This window comes from Salvelinus sp. IW2-2015, linkage group LG14 (assembly GCF_002910315.2).
Source record: "Salvelinus sp. IW2-2015 linkage group LG14, ASM291031v2, whole genome shotgun sequence".
NCBI classification, from domain to species: Eukaryota; Metazoa; Chordata; class Actinopteri; order Salmoniformes; family Salmonidae; genus Salvelinus; species Salvelinus sp. IW2-2015.
The window spans coordinates 30,045,332-30,069,490 of NC_036854.1; the positions used below are offsets into that span (position 1 = coordinate 30,045,332).

Genomic DNA, 24,159 nt, shown 5'->3' on the forward strand with positions numbered 1-24,159 from the left:
CTGCTGAACTAGCTGCACCACTTTATGGTCATTCATTCAGACAGCGCACTTCATAATTCATTGTTTGTCACAAAGATTGTTCATGCGGTAGGTACCATGTTGGTTTGGGTTAATATTTCCCTAAACGTGTTGCATGAAGAAGAAAAAAAATTGTTTTGGGACAAGTTTCTAACATTCGCAAGGACTGTAATTAAAATTAGCTAACGTTAGCCATTTTGCTTTGTGTATAGTGGTTGCCTAACAACGGAAATATGGATGCTTTAGCCTAGCTTTTTCCTCATTTCGAGCATGTATTTGTATTTTATGCAGAAATGGATAACCTAGATCGTTTTTTGGCTAAAGAGAGGGCATGTTTGAAAGAGGAGGAACCACCTTACATGACAATCAAGGTGTGTAATTGTGCCAATGTAATAATGAGTAATGGCTGCAAACTCCAAATGTTTGGCCAAATGTTAGTTTCATGTTAAAAGCTTTCCTCAAATGTTGTCAATGATTTGATTCCATAAATGATTGAAGTAAATTGCCAATATTATCTTTATTTTACCACTGCAACAGACAAAGTCAGACAATGTAAACTCTGTAAAGGAGAACGCTGCTCCATTTGACTGGGCATCAACTCAAAGAGAACTTCCAAACCCTGGCAGAGGTACAGTGTAGCCTATGGTTCTATGACCACCAATGTGACAAATAAAGTTTGATTTGATTTGAATTGTCGTGGGGTAAGGTGTGGTTTGTTGTGTGTCTGTGGAATTGCTAGTGATATGCAACACTTGCTAATGATTAAAGTCTGATGGGGTTTTTTTTCTTCCAGAAGAGAGCTCAGGATTAAGTTTGCAGTTGGGAGCAGAATATGAGCAGAAGAAGCAAAAACTCAAGCAAGAGCTTCGTTTGGACTACAGACGATATGTGGCTCAGGTTTGCTGTAGTTATGTTTAGAACGCAATCTATTATACTGTTCCTTACTAAGGTACCATGATGGGTATAACAAAAATAACCGTAAGTTTCCAACTGCATTTTCTTAGTTCTCACAAAAACTTGCAGGAATTTACTGGCGAGGGAAGAAAGGTAGGGAATCCCCTTCTCTATCTGGCCACATCACATCAGCTGAGGTGTTATTGAAAGTAGCCTTTAAAATGGAATTTCCTTTGAAGAACAGAGTTTGGGTTGGATCCATCTTTACAGGACAGTGTCTATTAAAACAGATTGTTGCACCCCTTTTGTTATTTCCCGTGCCACACTGACCCTTCCAATCTCTAACTCTAGAAAAAGGATCTGCATACTGGTGAACCTGGCCCACAGGCTCAAGGCCTCTCCTTACCCATTGGTGAGAGGAGATTTGCCAAGGTAGCCATTTACTCTGTGTGTGTGTGTGTGTGTGTGGGGGGACACATACTTTAGTGGGAGTTAACAGAATGCTAGGTCACCATGGCCTGGCTAACATACCGACCAAGCCCTCTTTCATTGCACCGAGAGGCCCTTTTACCTTAGAATGACTTAAGGAGTGATATAGTACAGTGGTTTACATTTGTTTCCCAATGTTGATTGTGCAAGATAAGATTTGGTGTCCCACAGCAACTACTTTAGTTGATACTTGTGTATGCTGGCATGCTGTAGCTAACTTAGCATCATGTTTACCTGGTCAAATAAAATACTCTTCAATGGATTTTTTTTTTAAACAACTGAATGGCTTATGATTTGAAGATGGGCAAGTTTGTGTTGTCTTCCTCCAGGACAAATTAAGAGATGAAAGAAACAAGGAATACAACCTCTTCCTTAAAGGACGGCCAGGGCAAATAAGGAGACTACTTTCAAATGCCTCTCAGGTAACAATAGATTATGCATACCTTGAATAAGATGTATGTCTTTTTTGTGAAAATATCTCTACCTATTCAATGTGTTTTTAATAAGTTTACGTTTGACGCTCCTGTTTATTGGCTACATTTGACTAAGATCCACAGCATGTTGCCACATTTTGATCATTTAACACATCTCTTTCCTGATTCACAGGAGCAGGCCCCGGAGACTGTGAGTCCAACTGTACTTTATTCTCCCCCAGCCATACCAGAGGCCCAGCATAACACCCAGCTTAACCATGGAGGCCAGCCTTGGGAGCGACTCCCATCCAAGAGGGACGCTGCCACCCTAACCGACAGGGGGACAGGGACAGAGGGTCAGGCCCCACGAGGCCGGAGGCACTGGGAGCTCCACAGACCAGAGGAGTCCCTGGAGCGCTGGAAGAGGAGGAGGCCCAGGAGGAGAAGCAGGCACAGGGATGAGTACAACTCTGAGGAGGAAGAAGAGGAGTTTGAGTTCTTGGAGAGGGGGAGATCCAGACGGAGCCGAGAGCCAGAGTACACTGGGAGAAGAGAGAGGAGAATAGTTAATCACAGCCCTGACAGGTGCTTCACAGGAGAGTTGATCAGATCCAGCACTACCCCATCTATAAGCTATGTTTTTTTTTCTATCGGCAAACTACCTGCCGCTGTAAAGAAATACACTGAGTGTACAAAACATTATGAACACCTGCTCTTTCCATGAGACTGACCAGGTGAATATGGGAATATATATATAAAACACAGAAAAATCATGTTTTTGACTGCACTGGGCCTTTAAACAGGAAGATTACAATGATCGCTATATATTTACACAGTGTACAAAACATTTAGAACATCTTACTGTGTAAATATATAGCGATCATTGTAATCTTCCTGTTTAAAGGCCCAGTGCAGTCAAAAACATGATTTTTCTGTGTTTTGTATATATATTCCCACACTGAGGTTGGAATAATATTGTGAAAACTATGATAATGTACTTTTAATGTATTAGTAGTTTGAAAAGACCACCTGAAAGTTCAGCCTGTTTTGGTGGGATGGAGTTTTGGCTTGCCTGGTGGCAACATTAGTTAAGAGACCGATAAGAAAGAGGGTTCCAAACCTCTCTGCTAATATCAGCTCATTTTCAGGTTTTCCCTCCACACTCAGACCACTCCCAGAAAGTCCTAGCAAAGTTCTTCCTTGAGAAATTGATCTTTGCTAAGAAACAATTTCTTTCTTTTTGACAATTTTAATTGAAAAGAATCACAGTAAGGTATTTAATTGTTATCTAGAAATGATTTGATATTGAGATAAAAACCGGGCCTTTTAACAGAGTATTTTCTTTCTATGGCAGAGTTCTGCGGGAGAGGAGGGAGGTGGAGCCGCCTGTTGTCCATGAAGAGGACTTCAACGACCGGATCAGAAAGTCCCAGTCGGTGACACCAAAACCCAAGTACTGAGTGACCCACTGGAATTAAACTCATTAGATCAGTCAGGGCCTGTTTCCTTAACTAAAATTGAGGATAAATGTATTAAATGGCCACTAAGGTAATCACTTTAGCAGAGTTGGCCACCACGTGTATAAAACCTCTCTATCGATCTGTTCCTGTATTGATTGTTGAGGAAGTCTACAAAGGAAGCAGAACTGTAATGTACAAGATTTATCTTTAGTCCCGACTCCCAGGCTTGTTTATTTATTGCATTCCTGTGTAAAATATTTTGTTCTTCCATTGCATTTGATTGTCATGCCATTTCTGTGCTTCTAAATAGAACCACTGTTCAATAAGCTGTGTAAGAGAGCAATCCCTCTCATTGAGGTTTGGGTTTTAGCCCCAGGCAGACACTCACTTCAATTCCATCAGGGGAGCTGCATTGATTTGACTGTGATGGGTCTTTACTCTTTAGTGTCTGGGTCACTGGGTAAAGAGAAGACTGCAGTCAGACACTGGGATCTGTTGTGGTAGTGTGTGAGGTGGTGGTGCGGGTTGACTTGGGTGGGGCTGCGAGGAGTACTTATTGGCTAGGCCATGTGTTTTATGAGGTGGTTCATTGATTGGGTGAACTGAACTGCAGATGTTAACCTAGCTACTGTCTGTCTATGTAACGGTGTAACTGTTCTCCAGTGCTGTGATGCCAGCGGCCATGAAGACCGCCGAGAGATCCAGGTCTGCAGCCCACAAGGACAAGGCCCAGTTTTTCACCGGACTCATGATCGGCGGTAGGAGCCACTCATTTAATGCATGTTTAGCATGTGTGTGTGTGTTCAGGTCTGATCTTTAGATACAGGTAGGCTATATCTATATACCGGTAGCTGTAACTAATAACATTAGATGTGTTATGTATGTGGCTATATGAGAAGTGTGTAATGTGAATGACGGGTAACCTGTAATGTATGTCTTATGTTGAATGTGTAATGTACAATTTCTATTTTGTATAAAGCAGTACTGTGTGTCTGGGACATTTAAAGTTCATTTAACTAACATAAATGTGAAACGTCATTAGCTGTAACACGGGTGGGAAAACTACGGCTGCTGGATAATTTTTTTGGGGGGGTGAAAATAATTATTTTGGGTACCAAAAAATACTCCAGACCAAACTTGAACATCTAAAACGTAGAAATTATAATGGACCTATATATTTTATATTGTCAAATAACTTCCCTTTTTCTGACCCACAAATAGATTTTGACAAACAAATCGCTCCAAAACAAATCTGTGCGTCCCTCTGTTGAATTTTGAAATCCCGATGTGGCCCTCGAGCCAAACAGTTGACCCATCCCTGCTCTAACACATGCTTGTTAAGTTGAAGGGCTATTTGTTGTGTGTTGGGATATCTCTCAGGGGAAACAGAGGGGGATGTGGCCACACAGAGGCGGAAGGACCGCTACAGACAGGAGCTGCTGGAACAGATGGCTGAGGGGCAGAGGAACAAAAAGAAGTGAGTTTAACACTGGGAGATTTCATGGTATCTTTCACACCAGTATGGGTCAAGTTGGTTGTTAGATATGACCAGGGCCCTATGTTGGGTTATAAACCGTGAATGTCAGTGGATAGTGTGTAAAAATTGTTTAAATATTTTTGTAATATATATATATTTTTTTAGGGAGAAGGATCTTGAGCTGAGGGTTGCTGCCACTGGGGCGATTGACCCAGAGAAACAGGTAAAAGGGTTTGTTAATATTTTTCGAGGATGTATTGCATACTGTATTGTCCTTGGAATGCATACTGTATGACATTTGGGTTATGAAAGTATGGTTAACCATATGAAAGAGAATGTAAGTTCATGACTTAACAAATATGCTGTGGTGGTAACAATATTGTAATGATGTGTACTCTTACATTTTGCCAGAATGTAAATCATGTATTTCAAGCTCTGGAGAAACAAACAAATATGTCATAACAAGATGTTTGTTTGTTCACTCATTTCCAGTGACTGTTTTGACTTGGGTTTTTATGTTTTCAGGAAAGACTTTGAATCATGTCTGAATAGCTTGTCAGGTCTTTTGGAAAGTAGCCCTTTTCACAACAATGGCATGATCAGCACATTTCACATCGCTCTGAATCAATTACACTGATAATCGTTTAATATATTTCTGCCCCTGAATTACTTTGTACTTTACCATAGATGGTGACTAAACTTTCACTCTGATGTATTCAAGTGTTCCATCATTTTTGACCACCATGAGTCACATAGTCTCTTTCCACGTGTACTCCCAGCCTGACCGCATTATGCAGTTTGGGGCGGTGAACCGCGAATATGAGGGCCGGAGACGTGACATCCCCTATAGACCCGGAGTAGGCCTTGACGCCCCGGGGACCAACTCTAGCCCCAGGCCCCGCCAGGAGATGCCTGAGGCGGGCACAGAGGAGAGAGGTCCCCCTGGGAGGCCCCGTGTTGCCTTCCCCTCCCCTCCAATGGACTACACTAACATCTTGGGTCAACTAACAGGGGCAGGGGGGCCGCGGTTAGGAATGGGGGCTGGAGCAGGGGCAGGCATGGGGGTGCCTGGGGGCGCCCCTCTCAATGAAGACTTCCACAGGAGCCTCTCTAGTACCCTGGTAGAGATAGTCGCCCCAAGGTACAGTGAAACAAGATGAGGTAACAAAAGTCGATCTTTACTTGGTCAGTCGTTGTTTAAAAAAAAAAAAAATGTGTGTATAAAAATTGCGTGTGTGTTGCTTTTTCCAGAATTGCTAGCTTACCTCCTCCATTGCCGCCCACTCTAACTGATGCCTACAGGACTCCGTATGATGAGGCCTATTACTACTATGGAGCAAGGAATCCACTGGACAAAAATCTGCTCCACTGTTAGTATCTCAGTTAACAACTGTGCAAAATATACTGTACTGTGTTTTGGGAAAGAGGCCTCGTGACAGGATGTGACCATAATCCTTTTCTCTCTTCTTATTTTGTGATATCGTGCACTCAGAGGTTTAGGATCTGGCAATCCTTAAAATTAGACAGATTTATTGCAGACAATTGTGATTCACTGTCATTGAATTCTCTTGGTAATATATGGTGACTCCATTGTTGGCGGTGAGTAATCCACTAAGCCTTAAATAAACCCCCCGGGGCTCTCCATGGAGGTTCATTACCATTTTATTATGAAGCCACTATGTCACCAGATCATGGGCCAACAGGGCTTGGCACTGTTTCCCATAACGCTCATATGACCCACTCATGATTTATACGGCTCATGGACAGACAGCTTATTGGAAATGAGTTCCACAGACTCCTAGTCCAGATGTATGTGAGCAACAGCATCCAATATGCTCCACTTCTGGAGAAATGTCTCCTATTGTTCAATAGTCAATACTCACTATACTTTATCAAATGGGAAGGTATCCATCCAGGGCAGTGGTGGCTGGTTGTACTTTAAATGGGGAGGACAGGTTCATAGTCAGGCTGGAAAGGAATGCATGGAATGGTCTCAAACACAAACACCTGGTTTCCATGTGCTTGGTACCATTCCATTCATTATTATAAGCCGTCCTCCCCTCACCAGCCTCCTCTGATCCAGAGATGTGTGTGTGTGTGCCGGGCAAAGACGTGAGGGCTGCTGTTCTGTGCCAAAACATGGCAATCTACTAACATAGCTTTAGAACACCCGTTGTAGCTGCCTTTGTTAATTCAGTAAAGGTCTGACAATGTTTTGGACACTTTTTTGGTGTGTATGTGTGTTGTTTTGATATCCAACTGATATAGTGTTCTCCTATCGTTCCCTTTAGATGGACCTCAAGGAGGTGGAGGGCAGCCCATGGTCTTCTCAAATCTGCCTCCAGGAATGATGCCTCCACCTGGACATCAAGGGGCCCGGTGGGTGTCCTTAGTACAGGAATTCCATACCGTTCCACATTGTCTGGAGACCTGCACACAAGTCACCCACTCACACACATTTGTTTTCATACAGCTCATTGCTAAGTAACACAACTTCAGGTTTGAGTTATTTAAAGAAACAGAAGAGGGCACCGTAAGCAAGCATTGAGAGCTGTGTGGAGGCTATATGTCTCTCACAACTAGGGGTATTGTGTTGATATGGTTACCCATAATGTTTGAATGTCTTTCTCCAGAGGAGCCTATCAGCATGCTGTGGCCCTCCCTGGAGCTGGGCTGGGTGTTGGAGCGATAGGAGAGAGGCCCAAGCAGTCCAAGGAGAGTGTGTTGAACTACCAGGGAGCATTGAGACAACAGGTAGGCTACACATTGAAAAATGTATTTAAACTTTGTTTAAACAAGGGAAAATCCCATTGACATAAACAATATCACAGGACATTATGATACATTATAAAGTGGGTGGTTCGAGCCCTGATTGCTGATTGGCTGAAAGCTGTGGTATGTCGACCGTATACGACGGGTATGACAAAACATTTATTTTTACTGCTCGAATTACGCTGGTAACCAGTTTATAATAGCAATAAGACACCTCTGGGGTTTGTGGTATATTGCCAATATACCATGGCTAAGGGCTGTGTCTGGGCTTCAATTTCTCCCCAGCTGTGGTATGGAGGCGGGGTAAGAGTGGTGGAGCCGTACTCTCATTGGTGTGATAAAAGACTGAGAGAAAAGTCTGTCCTCTCGTCCTTACCTCACCTTACTGATTCCCTCTCTCTACCCCCCCCCCCCTGCTCTCTCTCCTTCACCCCATATCTCTCCCTACTGGCCATCTCTGTGGACTCACAACTGGCCAAGATTGACTAAGTCCAGTTGTAGTGAAGAATAAACCATTAAATATTGATCCAGTTTCTTAGTCATCACAGCATTATTATGTGGACCAATAACTGCATATTTGGGAAAATATCAAAATGTTTTGCTGTGTTGTGCGCTACTGAACATGACCCTGTGAGAGTGAAGGTGGAGGGCGGCTTAGTGAGATGCTAACTCTGCTAGCTAGCGGCGTCAGACTGTTTTGTTTCCCTCTGCTGATGCCAGAGGAACAGGAAACCAATGATTCAGATTAGTGACAGACTGCAATATTTTGACAGGAAGAGATCAGGCAAGAGTGGAGTCAGCACTTTTCCAAGGTAAAGGGAATAAAGCAGGAATATCACAAGAGCAGTAGAAAAGGGAACACGTTTCATTTCCTACATACTGTAGAGCTCAGTTTGAATATATTGACTTTTTCTTATCTCTCAAATTAACTCAGACATTTTTTTTAAATGAAATTTAATGACCAGTACTTGATGGCATCTTCCCCCCTCTTGCCACAGATCCAGGAAAGAGAGGAGCGAAAAAGACAGGAGAGGGAGAAAAGGGATCGCTATGATGCCAAGATCGAGGCCGAGATGAAGGCCTATGATCCCTGGGGGAAGGGGGGAGGAGGGGCCCCTCTCAAAGACGACAGGGGAAATCTCATCAGTACGTTACCTTTTGATTTTATATAAACTCAGCAAAAAAAAAAATGTCCTCACTGTCAACTGCATTTATTTTCTGGCAAACTTAACGTGTAAATATTTGTATGAACATAACAAGATTCAACAACAGACATAAACTGAACATGTTCCACAGACATGTGACTAACAGAAATGGAATAATGTGTCCCTGAACAAAGGGGGGGTCAAAATCAAAAGTGGGGGGTCAAAATCAAAAGTAACAGTCAGTATCTGGTGTGGCCACCAGCTGCATTAAGTACTGCAGTGCATTTCCTCCTCATGGACTGCACCAGATTTGCCAGTTCTTGCTGTGAGATGTTACTCCACTCTTCCACCAAGGCACCTGCAAGTTCCCGGACATTTCTGGGGGGAATGGCCCTATCCCTCACCCTCCGATCCAACAGGTCCCAAACGTGCTCAATGGGATTGAGATCCGGGCTCTTTGCTGGTCATGGCAGAACACTAACATCCCTGTCTTGCAGGAAATCACGCACAGAAAGAGCAGTATGGCTGGTGGCATTGTCATGCTGGAGGGTCATATCAGGATGAGCCTGCAGGAAGGGTACCACATGAGGGAGGAGGATGTCTTCCCTGTAACGCACAGCGTTGAGATTGCCTGTAATGACAACAAGCTCAGTCCGATGACGCTGTGACACACTGCCCTAGACCATGACGGACCCTCCACCTCCAAATAGATCCCGCTCCAGAGTACAGGCCTCGTGTAATGCTCATTCCTTTGACGATAAACGCGAATCCGACCATCACCCCTGGTGAGACAAAACCGCGACACGTCAGTGAAGAGCACTTTTTGCCAGTCCTGTCTGGTCCAGCGATGGTGGGTTTGTGCCCATAGGTGACGTTGTTGCCGGTGATATCTGGTGAGGACCTGCCTTACAACAGGCCTACAAGTCCTCAGTCCAGGCTCTCTCAGCCTATTGCGGACAGTCTGAGCACTGATGGAGGGATTGTGTGTTCCTGGTGTAACTCGGGCAGTTGTTGCCATCCTGTACCTGTCCCGCAGGTGTGATGTTCGGATGAACCGATCCTGTGCAGGTGTTGTTACACGTGGTCTGCCACTGCGAGGACAATCAGCTGTCGGTCCTGTCTCCCTGTAGCGCTGTCTTAGGCGTCTCACAGTACGGACATTGCAATTTATTGGATTGGGCACATCTGCAGTCCTCATGCCTCCTTGCAGCATGCCTAAGGCACGTTCACGCAGATGAGCAGGGACCCTAGGCATCTTTCTTTTGGTGTTTTTCAGAGTCAGTAGAAAGGCCTCTTTAGTGTCCTAAGTTTTCATAACTGTGAATTTACTTAATTGCCTACCGTCTGTAAGCTGTTAGTGTCTTAATTGTTTATGGTTCATTGAGCAAGCATGGGAAACAGTGTTTAAACCCTTTACAATGAAGATCTGTGAAGTTATTTGGATTTTTGCAAATTATCTTTTGAAAGACAGGGTCCTGAAAAAGGGACGTTTCTTTTTTTGCTGAGTTCATCATAGTCGTTAGTCCTCTTTAGTTGCTCTGTCTTTACCGTTAGATTTAGGTTTATTCATATACGTAGCAACTGTAAAAACCAAAATGATAACTTCTCTGAATTTGTCTATGAAACCTTAGTTTTCAGTCACTTGATTTAGTCTAACATGCTGACCACACCGCTCCATCACGCCCGTGTTGATTTTGTCCACCCACACCAGATGCGACCAGGATATGCAGGTTGAAATATCCAAACAAACTCTGAACCAACTGTATTAATTTGGGGACGAGTCAAAAAGCATTAAACATTTATGGCAATTTAGATAGCTAGCTTGCTGTTGCTAGCTAATTTGTCCAGGTATATAAACATTGGGTTGTTATTTTACCTGAAATGCACAAGGTCCTCTACTCCGACAATTAATCCAAGGATAAAACGGTAAACCGAGTTTGTTTCTAGTAATCTCTCCTCCTTCAGGCTTCTTCTTCTTTGGACTTTATATGGTGGTTGGCAACCAACTTTAAGGTGCATTACCACCACCGACTGGTCTGGAGTGTGGACCTCAGTTCATCTTTCAATCACCCACGTGGATATATGCTCCTAAAAACCAATGAGGAGATGGGAGAGGCCGGACTTGCAGCGCATCAAGCTTCACAAATAGAACCAAGTTCATTGACACGCGCAAGCAGTGTGGGTGCAATGATTGAATAACATGTACGTGTACATTTATTTTGCAATGCATGCGATGCCGGCGGTGTGGTCAGCATGTAAGCCTCCGGGTTATTTCTCTGTCAACATCTCTGTTGTCATTGCATTGGCCCTGGTGCGAGGAGGCACTGTAGCGTAAGCTGTGAGTCACCACTACATTGAAAGTCTCTCTGTAGCTGATAACGATGCCTCCATGCCTCCAGGTGATCTGAACAGAATGCACAGGATCAACAAGGAGGTGTACGTAAACCCAGAGTCCAGGGACAGGAGATGGCCGCAGGGCTCTGTAGGCAGGATTGGAGGTGGAGGGGGACTTACCCCCAGGGGAATATCAGGTAGCCCAACTCTCACTGGCACTCTGTAAATGTCAGTTTTCACTGTCCTGGTCTTTTGTATGTATGTGTGTGTGAATTGATGAGTCACCCTTCTCCATCCGTCCCTGCAGGTTTCTCCTTTGCCCAGACGTCCCAGTTCGCCCGTAGCAACGTGTTCAGTGATCAGCCTACTCCACAGCAGCTCCAGGATCAGGACACATACAAAGACTACCTGAAGCAGCAGGTACCTGGCCCTACAGCCCTCAGCCTACACCCAGGGAGAACACCTCCACTGGCTCCACGGGAGTAATAATGGAACCATGCTATTGATCTGTGGATACTATGGATCAAACAAGAACCACAAAGGTTCTTGATAGGTGTTCAAAAGAGCCCGTCCAGGCTGTGCTCACAGACCACGGTTAGAGTGATGAACAGTGCTGTTTGTTTTGTGATGGACAGATCGAAGAGAAAAGGAGGAAGGAGGCGAAGGAGAGGGACCGTGAAAGGATGGAGGAGGAGAGGGAGGAGAAGAGGCTGGCAGAGCAGAGGGTTCTTATCCAGCAGGAGTTTGAGGAGGAGCAGCAGAGGAGGAAACGGAAGGAGATGGAGGTGAGGAGGAGGTTATCGTTTTTGATTAGATACATGAACCCACATTGGTTGAAGGATGCAAGTATTGAAACTGGATTCTGTATTTTCCCCTGCTTTAGCAAAGTGCCAAGAATGAAGAGCTGATCCGCCAGGCTGAGGAGCGCCGTAAAGAGGCGGACAGGAAGAGCAGGGAGGAGGAAGAGCGTGAGAGCAAGACCCTGAGACAGCAGGTTGAGAGGGAAAGACGGGCGCGAAAGGAAGAGGTGTGTAACATGTTCAGAAGATACTGGATACTGTAGAAACTACTTGGTGTTGTACTGAGCCGTCTGAGTGGGAGTTGTGCCATGTCCTTTATGCAGAGTCAGAGAGATCCGTCACCACCTATCCCAGCCCTGCAGAAGAGACTGGGGAAGCAGCACCTCACTCCCAGACCTCCCTCTGCTGTCAGCCAGCTCTCTTCTAGGGCCCTGTCTGTAAGTAACTTAGTCACTCTAACCCTAGCTTCATGTCCACACCCTGGCTTAACCCTAGCCATAACCCTAACCCTGGTCGCGTTCGCCTGCTCAGACATTGCATGCAATAAACAATGGTTGTGTGACACTTAATGGACTGTGCAGTCGGGCACCAGATTGCTATAACCTATGATGTTGTAAGCTGATACGTAAAATACCGATCCAGGCGTTGTACGATGCTTCAGCAAAGCCTGGGCAGAGGCTTCATGTCCACACCCTGGCTCAACCCCAACCCTAACCTTAATCCCTGCAGAGACACACACAAACACACATACACACTCACTCTCCTTGTTCCTTGTGTCCCCAGGAGCGTTCTATGTCAGCACCACACTCTCCACCTGTACCTGCCAGGAGAAACCAGCTCCGAGCCACAGGTTAGATAGAGCAGGGTTCCCCAAACTCGGTCCTGGGGCGTTTTGGTTTTTGCCTTAGCACTGAGATAGAGCACTCAAAGAAATACTGGAGAAAATACCTGACTTTACTGATATCTTCTCTCAACTATGTTTCTTTCCCTTTCTCCACGGTCTGTCTGTCTCTACCTGTCCATCTCCCTGCCAGAGGACCAGCAGCAGGGTGTGATCAGCGAGTTGTCCACGCTGCGGAGACAGCTGCGGAGCGAACAGAGACGGCTGGAGGGGCAGCTGCTGCAGAGTGACAGAGAGGAGATAGACACAGCCATCTCCACCAGGTAGGCAGGACAGACACACCCCTTACAGTAACACCAGGGCCACAGTAGGTCACGTTGACAAATCTAAACCATTTACCTTGAACAGTCTTGTCCTAATTGCCCAGGGTATGTTCAGGAGGAACAAACATTTCATGAATGGTGAATTCCCTTGGCTTCAATAACAGAACTTTGCTCTGGTCACGCATGGCTCTTCAAAGTGCTGCATGTATTCAAACACTAGTGCACCTTAAGAGCACTGGAGAATACATCTTTGAGCCTTTGCCAGTTAGAAGGCTTTCCTCAGGTCGTATAAGCAACCTATGCTGAATACCCCATCATGTCTGCTTCGGGTCTGAAAGAAACACTTGAAAGTGTCGAACATCCACAGGCCCAGGTACTATAGCTTTATTCTGACTCATCCCTGGAACAATACACTGTAATCTATGTTAATAAAAAAAAACTGATTTACCAGGTACTTATTCGTTCTGTAAGCTGTACGCTCGTCGGTTTATGGTTGCAAACAAAACATGCATATTTTATATGGGCGACTGTGGCGTGTTGATGTTCCATTCCGTGTTGTGCCCAGGCGCAGAGGGCGCCCCCATGGGGACGTGTTTGAGATGGCACTCATCAGAGCCCAGGGGTCGTCCAGACGACCCAACTCTGGAACGGCTGCTGCAGCTGCCCATGTCAACATGCAGAACATCAGGGAATTCAACCAGCTCAAATACAGAGGTAAGTCAATGACACACTCTTTATACTATAACTGGACATGGGTCTTCTCCCTCTCACTTGTCATTCTCTTATTGATGCCCTCCCCAGATCAAATATAGAGGTTAATTGACAGCATATAGTGCATTCGGAAAGTATTCAGACCCCTTCACTGCTGCATCACCCAACCTCACCCCAATTGAGATGGTTTGGGAGGAGTTGGATCGCAGAGTAAAGGAAAAGCAGCCAACAAGTGCTCAGCATATGTGGGAACTCCTTCAAGACTGTTGGAAAAGCATTCCAGGTGAAGCTGGTTGAGAGAATGCAAAGAATGCCAAGACTCACCTTCCAACAGGACAACAACCCTAAGCACACAGCCAAGACAACGCAGAAGTGGGTTCGGGACAAGTCTCTGAATGTCCTTGAGTGGCTCAGCTAGAGCCCGGACTTGAACCTGATCGAACATCTTTGAAGAGACCTGAAAATAGCTGTGCAGTGATGCTCCCCATCCAACCTGACAGAACTTGAGAGGATCTGCAGAGAAGAATGTGAGAAACTCCCCAAATACAGGTGTGCCAAGCTTGTAGCGTCATACCCAATAAGACTCGAGGCTGTAATCGCTGCCTAAGGTGCTTCAACAAAGTACTGAGTAAATGGTCTGAATACTTATGTAAATGTGATTTTCCCATTTAATTTTTTTTAATTTTCTTTTTAATACATTTGCAAAAATGTATTAACCTGTTTTTGCTTTGTCATTATGGGGTATCGTGTATAGATTGATGAGGGAAAACCATATTTAATCTATTTTAGAATAAGGCTGCAACATAGCAAAATGTGGAAAAAGTCAAGGGGTCTGAATACTTTCCGAATGCACTGTACATCCCATGCAATTACAAGCCTATACACAATTTTCTTCCTATAAGATAAACTCTATGATCCATTGCCAAGGCTTAGTTCATTCCTGCTGCTGCCCATCTGCTCTGTAAATTTAATTTAAGATCTATTTTGTTGAGGGATTCTGTGTTCTCTAGTTGCCAAGGTGACTGTCATTGTGGAATCCTGTTGTTTATGGTCAGGAATCCTTCTGCTATGATGCCGTTGGCTGTTGATGGAGCTAAATGAAACACACACCATACTGAACTACCCTGGCATCATGGCTCAACTATTCTGTTTACCTTGGCCGGATGTGCAGCCCTCATCAAATCTCCTTTCCGTCTCCTCTCCGCCACGCTATGGCATTACTCTCATGAGGTCATGGGTTGACTCATCTTAAAAGCCATCCATCAGTAACGGACAGTTTGGAAGGATAAACACAGAGGGAGAGAACACAGGGCTGAAACAAAGGAAATTACCTTTGAATGGATTCCCAGTGCTGAGTTTATTTGGGGGTCCAGAGAATACTTACACACAAACATTCACAAATGTGCATGTTAGAAAAAAGGACAAGTAGGTGCTAGACAAGCCCAAGCCCTATCTATGTGTACAACAACAATTGACCCTTCCCCACAACAATTGACCCCCTCCGCCCCACTCGGTTACTGTTGCAACCCCAGACAACCTTCCCGCTGGAAGCCCAATTCCCCCATCTAACCACTGGTGAAATCCCCTCACAATGATCTCAAAATGTTTTTAATACACAATGAAATTGAACACAGACTACCTACCACTTGCTAATCAGGAGGTTTTCTGGTATGTTGTGGTGGACTGTCATTACAATTGCTTCAGGGCAACCTGGTCAAATGAAGGTTATAGTGTGGCTAGCCACTGGAAGGTTCTGAAAGCACTGTTGGCACTAACCCCTTTTGGAGCTAATTAGTGCTCTCACAAATCATATCCTGATGTCGACAGCAGATGAGGGTTGTATTCATAACATGGCTAGCTAGCTTACATTTAGAAAAAACAAGGTATATTAACAAGATATACTTACTAGCTAACTAGCTAGTGTTAGCAATGTTGGGTGGTCAATAAGACTGAAAACTAGCTAGCAAACCAGCTGAGCTAGCAAACAATGTAACAAAAGTATAATTTCAGATTCTAAAAATACTCCAACAGGCTCTGCGTTTCAGGAATCACAGTAGCAAGTACCACTGGTGCACTGTTACATTATTTAGTCATTTAAACCATTTGTTTTTGGATGACCATTCTCAGTTTTTGTAATGCCCTCAATGGCTACCATGTGTTTCAAACATGAGCTTGTCCGAGGAAGACAGTTGCTATCCATTGGAGCTCTGCGATTGGTTGGCCAAAATTCTGAGGCTGGCTTAGCGAAGTTAGTGCACAGGGTGATGACAACATTGTATGCCTTTATTATGTATACAGGGGCAGATTTTGTGATTTGGAGGCCGGCGGTAGAGGCCATTCTGAGCCCCCCCATCCCTCCTCAGATTTGATTTATGGGATTTGTAGTAAAGACATGTAATTTAACTGTACAAGTGTATTACCGTTTAATGTGCCATGACAACAACCAGTCATGATGTTTTCATCTGATTGTCAAAGAAATCAATTCAAAATGTAGGTTACCTTTGTACATTCATCCAAAATAATTCCAGCATCCGAACAGTGCACTATGCACCTGCCAATTTTGCTTCAATTCGCAAGTGGCTGAAACTATCTCACCAGAGAAAGCATCCTATTGAGCGAAACAGTGCCCCGTTGTTTTACTATATACACTGCTCAAAAAAATAAAGGGAACACTTAAACAACACAATGTAACTCCAAGTCAATCACACTTCTGTGAAATCAAACTGTCCACTTAGGAAGCAACACTGATTGACAATAAATTTCACATGTTGTTGTGCAAATGGAATAGACAACAGATGGAAATTATAGGCAATTAGCAAGACATCCCCCAATAAAGGAGTGGTTCTGCAGGTGGTGACCACAGACCACTTCTCAGTTCCTATGCTTCCTATTTTTTGGTCAGTGTGTGTGTGTGTGTGTGTGTGTGTGTGTTGTGTGTGTGTGTGTGTGTGTGTGTGTGTGTGTGTGTGTGTGTGTGTTGTGTGTGTGGTGTGTGTGTGTGTGTGTGTGTGTGTGTTTCAACTATTTAACTGTACTAGATTGCTTAAAAGGCCTCAAGGAAAATATTGGATATCGGTATCGGCCAAAAATGTCATATCGGTGCATTCCTAATCCCTACCATTAGAAGCTAAAAGAGAGAAGCACAGAAACAAACATAGCTAGCCTATATTAATTTGGGTAACTGTAGTATGTCTTGTGATATGTACTTACAATGTCCTCTATGTTCCTGTTGGAGAAGTTCAGGTGAGTGAGTTTCTTGAGGTACGTTGGGAGGGAGTAACTTCTCTTGTTTTTGAAAGTGGTTGCTGGATTTGGCAATCAGATCCATGGTGAGGCGGACCATGATGGTCGTCACAGACACTGCTTCAGAGTGGAATCCTTTCCAGCTTCAGTCAAGCGCTCACAGAACAACCACCAGAAACATCTGAACAAGGGAAAACACATGAACTAGCTGTCATTGGAGTTTATGCCATAGAAAATGTCTGTCCTTTTCAAAAATATACACTGCTCAAAAAAATAAAGGGAACACTTAAACAACACAATGTAACTCCAAGTCAATCACACTTCTGTGAAATCAAACTGTCCACTTAGGAAGCACACTGATTGACAATAAATGTCACATGCTGTTGTGCAAATGGAATAGACAACAGGTGGAAATTATAGGCAATTAGCAAGACACCCCCAAAAAGGAGTGGTTCTGCAGGTGGTGACCACAGACCACTTCTCAGTTCCTATGCTTCCTGGCTGATGTTTTGGTCACTTTTGAATGCTGCCGGTGCTTTCACTCTAGTGGTAGCATGAGACGGGGTCTACAACCCACACAAGTGGCTCAGGTAGTGCAGCTCATCCAGGATGGCACATCAATGCGAGCTGTGGCAAGAAGGTTTGCTGTGTCTGTCAGCGTAGTGTCCAGAGCATGGAGGGCTACCAGGAGACAGAACGTTCTGCTGCCTGCAACATCCTCCAGCATGACCGGTTTGGCGGTGGGTCAGTCATGTGTGGGGTGGCATTTCTTTGGGGGCCGCACAGCCCTCCATGTACTCGCCAGAGGTAGCCTGACTGCCATTAGGTACCGAGATGAGATCCTCAGACCCCTTGTGAGACCATATGCTGTGCGGTTGGCCCTGGGTTCCTCCCTAAGGTTACACCAGCCTAATCTCGGGAGTTGATAGGCTTGAAGTCATAAACAGCGCAATGCTTGAAGCCTTGCGAAGAGCTGCTGGCAAAACGCACAAAATTGCTGTTTGAATGAATGCTTACGAGCTGCTGGTGCCTACCATCGCTCAGTCAGACTGCTCTATCAAATCATAGACTTAATTATAACATAATAACACACAGAAATACGAGCCTTAGGTCATTAATATGGTCGAATCCGGAAACTATCATCTCGAAAACAAAACATTTATTRTTTCWGTGAAATACGGAACCGTTCCGTATTTTATCTAACGGGTGGCATCCATAAGTCTAAATATTCTTGTTACATCGCACAACCTTCAATGTTATGTCATAATTACGTAAAATTCTGGCAAATTAGTTCGCAACGAGCCAGGCAGCCCAAACTGTTGAATAACCCTAACTCTGTGTGCAATGAACGCAAGAGAAGTGACACAATTTCACCTGGTTAATATTGCCTGCTAACCTGGATTTCTTTTAGCTAAATATGCAGGTTTAAAATATATATACTTCTGTGTATTGATTTTAAGAAAGGCATTGATGTTTATGGTTAGGTACACGTTGGAGCAACAACAGTCCTTTTTCGCGAATGCGCACCGCATCGATTATATGCAACGCAGGACATGCTAGATAAACTAGTAATATCATCAACCATGTGTAGTTAACTAGTGATTATGATTGATTGTTTTTTATAAGATAAGTTTAATGCTAACTAGMAACTTACCTTGGCTTCTTACTGCATTCGCGTAACAGGCAGGCTCCTCGTGGAGTGCAATGAGAGGCAGGTGGTTAGAGCGTTGGACTAGTTAACCGTAAGGTTGCAAGATTGAATCCTCGAGCTGACAAGGTAAAAATCTGTCGTTCTGCCCCTGAACAAGGCAGTTAACCCACCGTTCCTAGGCTGTCATTGAAAATAAGAATGTGTTCTTAACTGACTTGCCTAGTTAAATAAAGGTGGAAAAAAACAAAAACAAAATATTTTTGGCCAAATCGGTGTCCAAAAATACCGATTTCAGATTGTTATGAAAACTTGAAATYGGCCCTAATTAATTGGCTATTCCGATTAATCGGTCGACCTCTAGTGGATAGTAGTGAAAATGTAGAGGTGAGGTGGTGGATAATAGTGATGGAAATAATTGGACAGGTCAGAGTGGCCGTATAGGCCAAGTAACAAGTGAGAGACTAAAGGGGAGTGTAGCAGGGGGAGGCCTGGCAGGGTAGCCTAATGTCTGTCTGCCCAGGATGAGATGAGCCTGCTGTTGATGTTGCTGCTCACTGACCCCAGTGTGGTTTCTCCTCTGCCACGCTAGCAGCTAGAACCAGCAACTCCCTCCACAACTGCTGAGGATCCATTTGACAGTGCTCTGCAATCAGCTCCACACAGGATCAATGTGTGGGGGCTAAGCTTGGGGTTTATTGAGGTGGTTGAAACGTTAAGAGGGTTTTAAGGTAGAAATGTAACATGATAGAGCAGGTATGCTCATTCTCTTATATGACATTTAGAGCAGTATCCTTTCTCTAGAGTACATTTCTATCTATAATCTAATCACTCTCATCTCTTGTACACAGCAGTGAACCAGGATGGGGATGGTCCAGTCGTCAATGTGAGCTCTGTCCAGGACCGGACGCTGTGTAGGAGTGCCGAGGGGCTTGACCTGTGACCTGTTGACCCTTAAACCTCTGAACTCTGACCGCTCCAGCTCAGGATGGAGGAGCAGTCCAGCTACCCCAATGTCAGCATTCCCTGCTACCCCAATGTCAGCATTCCCTGCTACCCCAATGTCAGCATTCCCTGCTACAACGAGCAGAGGGACAAGAAGAAGCGCTACACTGTAAGTAATGAGTTTAGTACACTCCCAGTCGGAATTAGATAAAACGTTGCGGCCCCGCCCGCCTTGGGGGGAAAATAACCCAGCAGCAATAACTTGAACTTTTCAACCACATTTTTTTTGTCTCCTTGTTTTAGTCAATTACAAAACTTAATTTAAGAAAAGTACAAAATGTCTAAAGATTACTTTTCAACATTGCCTCCTCCCGAGCTTTCTCATTACTTAGAAAAATGTAAGAGAGGGACCTACCAAATGCCCCTTTTCATGATGGCGCTAGCAGTCATGTGAGTGCTAGCAAGCTACCAACCGGAACATTAAGCTAGCTAGATCACAGCTTAGGTCAGAGGTCAAGCCCCTCAGATGAAGCAGATGCTAAACTACAGGACTGTTTTGCTAGCACAGACTGGAATATGTTCTGGGATTTTTCCGATGGCATTGAGGAGTACACCACATCAGTCACTGGCTTTATCAATAAGTGCATCGAGGACCTCGTCCCCACAGTGACTGTACATACATACCCCAACCAGAAGCCATGGATTACAGGCAACATTCACACTGAGCTAAAGGGTAGAGCTTCCGCTTTTAAGGAGCGGGACTCTAACCCGGAAGCTTACAAGAAATCCCACTATGCCCTCCGACGAACCATCAAGCAGGAAAAGCATCAATACAGGACTAAGATCGAATCGTACTACACCGGCTCCGAAGCTCGTTGGATGTGGCAGGGCTTGCAAACTATTACAGACTACAAAGGGAAGCATAGCCGAGAGCTGCCCAGTGACACGAGCCTACCAGACGAGCTAAATTACTTCTATGCTCGCTTCGAGGCAATTAACACTGAAACATGCATGAGAGCATCAGCTGTTCCAGACGACTGTGTGATCACGWTCTCCGCAGCCGATGTGAGTAAGACCTTTAAACAGGTCAACATTCACAAGGCCGCTGGGTGAGACGGATTACCAGGATGTGTACTCCGAGCATGCGCTGACCAACTGAAAATGTCAGTGAAGACACTTGCCAACCTCTCCTTGTCTGAGTCTCTAATACCAACATGTTTCAAGCAGACCACCATAGTCCCTGTGCCCAAGAACACTAAGGTAACCTGTCTAAATGACTACCGACCCGTAGCACTCACTTCTGTAGCCATGAAATGCTTTGAAAGGCTGGTCATGGATCACATCAACACCATTATCCCAGAAACCCTAGACCCACTCTAATTTGGATACTGCACCAACAGATCCACAGATGATGCAATCTCCATTGCACTCCACACTGGCCTTTCCCACCTGGACAAAAGGAACACCTATGTGAGAATGCTATTAATTGACTACAGMTCAGCGTTGAACACCATAGTGCCCTCAAAGCTCATCACTAAGCTAAGGACCCTGGGACTAAACACCTCCCTCTGYACCTGGATCCTGGACTTCCTGACGTGCCGCCCCCAGGTAGTAAGGGTAGGTATTAACACATCCGCCACGYTAATCCTCAACACAGGGGCCCCTCGGGTGCGTGCTCAGTCCCCTCCTGTACTCCCTGTTCCCTCATGACTGCACGGCCAAGCACAACTCCAACACCATCAAGTTTTCTGATGACACAACAGTGGTAGGCCTCWTCACCGACAACGATGAGACAGCCTATAGGGAGGAGGTCAAGAGACCTGACCGTGTGGTGTCAGGATAACAACCTCTCCCTCAACGTGATCAAGACAAAGGAGATGATTTGGACTACAGGAAAATGAGGACCGAGCACTCCCCCATTCTCATCGATGGGGCTGTAGTGGAGCAGGTTGAGAGCTTCAAGTTCCTTGGCATCCACATCACCAACAAACTAACATGGTCCAAGCACACCAAGACAGTTGTGTTGAGCACAGCAAAACCTATTCCCCCTCAGGAGACTGAAAAGATTTGGCATGGGTCCTCAGATCCTCAAAAGGTTCTACAGCTGCACCATCGAGAGCATCCTAACAGGTATGGCAACTGCTCGGTACAAGGCACTGCAGAGGGTAGTGCGTACAGCCCAGTACATCACCGGGGCCAAGCTTCCTGCCATCCAGAACCTCTATACCAGGCGGTGTCAGAGGAAGTTCCTAAAAATTGTCAGACTCCAGCCACCCTAGTCATAGGCTGTTCTCTCTGCTACCGCACGGCAAGTGGTGCGCCAAGTCTAGGTCAGAGGCTTCTAAACAGCTTCTAACCCCAAGCCATAAGACTCATGAACAGCTAATCAAATGGCTACCCAGACTATTTGCMCCCCCCCCCCCCCCSCTSMTGCTACTCTTATCTATGCATAGCCACTCTAATAACTCTACCTGCATGTACATAATTACCTCGACACCAGTGCCCCGCACATAAACTAACCATTTAATTTATTTTCTTAACTGCATTGTTGGTTAAGAGCTTGTAAGTAAGCATTTCACTGTAAACCTGTTGTATTCGGCGCATGTGACAAATACAATTTGATTTGATCAACACTAACAGACTATACAGCTACAATAGTGAGTGGAGTTACAAATGGACTATACTAAACAAGTGAAATGTCTATGGAAAACATAGCTATGTGTAGCCTACTTGGACACTCTGTCCCCACAATTTGCCACTCTCCCACACYGAATATCCTGAAGCCACAGGGCTCTTCTCGCAGGCTTCATTTCCCTACATGGGAGCTTTGTGAACCWTAGGTCGGGATTTCTGACCTGGTTACATGGCAATTTTTTTGCATTTGTTTTGGTATTTCTGTATAACAAAAAATCAATGGAGAAGTTAGCTCTTTTACAATGGGGAAGAATGTTTGTGGGCGTGGTTGAGGGGTATTCCTTCTTATGACGTGAATATCGACTCTGAGTATTAAGCCTGTCGAATGCTTCCCAGTCTAAACAGTTTGCATATATTCTGACAAAATGCTGTGATATTTTTGTTTGTGGTGGTGTTGAGGCAATTTGAAGTTCGGTAGCCGAAGTCTACGCCCCTTCGTTGGTCCACAGTACTACTCATAGTAGGAGTGGAAACTATGGACGGGATTCTTTAATGAAGTTTGTTGTCATTCAATGTGAGTCGACTATACACATTTTAACTTGAGGAATACTGCACCAAACATCTTAGTTAGATGTAAAATTGTGCGACCTAAGACCTCTTCTGCAAAAACGTCAAAATGATTTAAAGATATCTTGATTTATCTTAGATTAATTCTGACTATTTTGAGGAGCTGTACTCTGGCTACGTTGTTGCTACGGTGTTTCAAGAGGTACAAACAGTAATATTGCTGCTTTTTTCTCTCGTTTTTCAACCAAAGGTCCTTTTAAGGGAGTATGCGAGGTACAAACTTTTGCTTCACCTAGCCGAGTTCTGCTAGGAGCAAGACAAACCTAGTATGGGGACGCTTTTGTAGTGTTGTGGCAACAGCTGTTCAACAGGCTGTATGGCAGACTGCATTATTACAGTATCTATAGAAAGTAGGGCATCATGTCTTTTGTCTAGATTTATACTAAAATGTGTTTCCCCCCCACATTTGTCCAGGTTTACAAAGTGATGGTCAATGTAGGAAGACATGAGTGGTTTGTCTTCAGGCGATACGCAGAGTTTGACAAGCTCTACAACACAGTAAGTGGAATTACTTTTTTTATTTCCTCTTTGGAGGACAAAAATATTTTTTACAGCTTTTCTGCTACATATACACTTAAGTGGAAGTGTTACTGTGTAAAAAATACATGTTGTAATAAGACTGCAGGCTTCCTTTCTTACTAAACCATTTCATCAGAGATCAGCCGACTAAACTGGGCCAGGCTCGGTTTTTATCAAAACAGAATCCCTTACCTTATCAGCTGTTTTAACTTTGAAGGTCTTAGCTTTTTATTTTATTTAATTTTTTAGCTCTTTTTTTTTTACTCAAGGAGGTGAAACCTGTGGAGTTGATGTTGTAAGACGTGTTAATGACATTTCACACACGTTATATTACTCACTGTATTTAGACTATTACTGTGGATTTGTGTAGAGTTGACATTTAGAAAATGAGGTAATTCAAATCTCATGGTTGGGGTAGAGATGGAGAGTAATTTTGGTCCCCATGACATACCTAGCCTTATCTTTGATATAATCTGATTTGTCTGTCTTTTTGTTTTGTGCAGTTGAGGAAACAGTTTCCATCTTTGAACTTGAAAATCCCACCCAAGAGAATATTTGGGGACAACTTTGACCCAGGTGACATATTGATTAATCTGTCGTTCTCTGGTAAAAGTACAGTACACTACCTGTAACTGCACTCAATGTTTTTAGTAGATCAGAAATCAATACATGCCCCTCTGTTCTCCACTGTACTTCAGCCCAGTAATTTGTCTGATTTTTAAATGTTTAACAAATTAGATCATGTACACATGACAAACTGGATTATGGATAATATGAAACTAAACCAGAACAACTAAGTGATTTTGTGTCTAGAACTTGTCTTTCATTTGTGAATACAGGGTCAATATTAAATATACTATTTATAA

At 44.3% G+C, this 24,159-nt stretch overlaps 2 protein-coding genes across 2 annotated transcripts in view; both read left to right on the forward strand.

Annotated features, from left to right (window-relative positions):
• On the forward strand, positions 1–19,511 carry LOC111973516 (centrosome and spindle pole-associated protein 1). Its single transcript, XM_024000903.1, has 25 exons — positions 1–87; positions 310–389; positions 556–646; positions 812–915; positions 1,264–1,344; positions 1,731–1,823; positions 2,008–2,399; positions 3,169–3,267; positions 3,938–4,032; positions 4,655–4,751; positions 4,917–4,974; positions 5,531–5,892; positions 6,003–6,121; positions 7,043–7,130; positions 7,385–7,505; positions 8,522–8,669; positions 11,068–11,199; positions 11,310–11,422; positions 11,638–11,787; positions 11,886–12,029; positions 12,126–12,239; positions 12,586–12,652; positions 12,837–12,966; positions 13,532–13,680; positions 19,420–19,511. Exons 2-25 carry the CDS (start codon positions 312–314, stop codon positions 19,509–19,511), a joined length of 3,117 nt encoding a protein of 1,038 aa, XP_023856671.1. The 5' UTR covers positions 1–87; positions 310–311.
• Positions 19,199–24,159, forward strand: part of LOC111973272 (serine/threonine-protein kinase Sgk3) — a 15,843-nt gene continuing 10,882 nt past the window's right edge. The window contains exons 1-3 of the mRNA XM_024000576.2: positions 19,199–19,682; positions 23,189–23,272; positions 23,797–23,869. Coding sequence (XP_023856344.1) covers positions 19,557–19,682; positions 23,189–23,272; positions 23,797–23,869 — 283 coding nt within the window. The 5' untranslated portion in view covers positions 19,199–19,556. The remainder of the gene's footprint in view (positions 19,683–23,188; positions 23,273–23,796; positions 23,870–24,159) is intronic.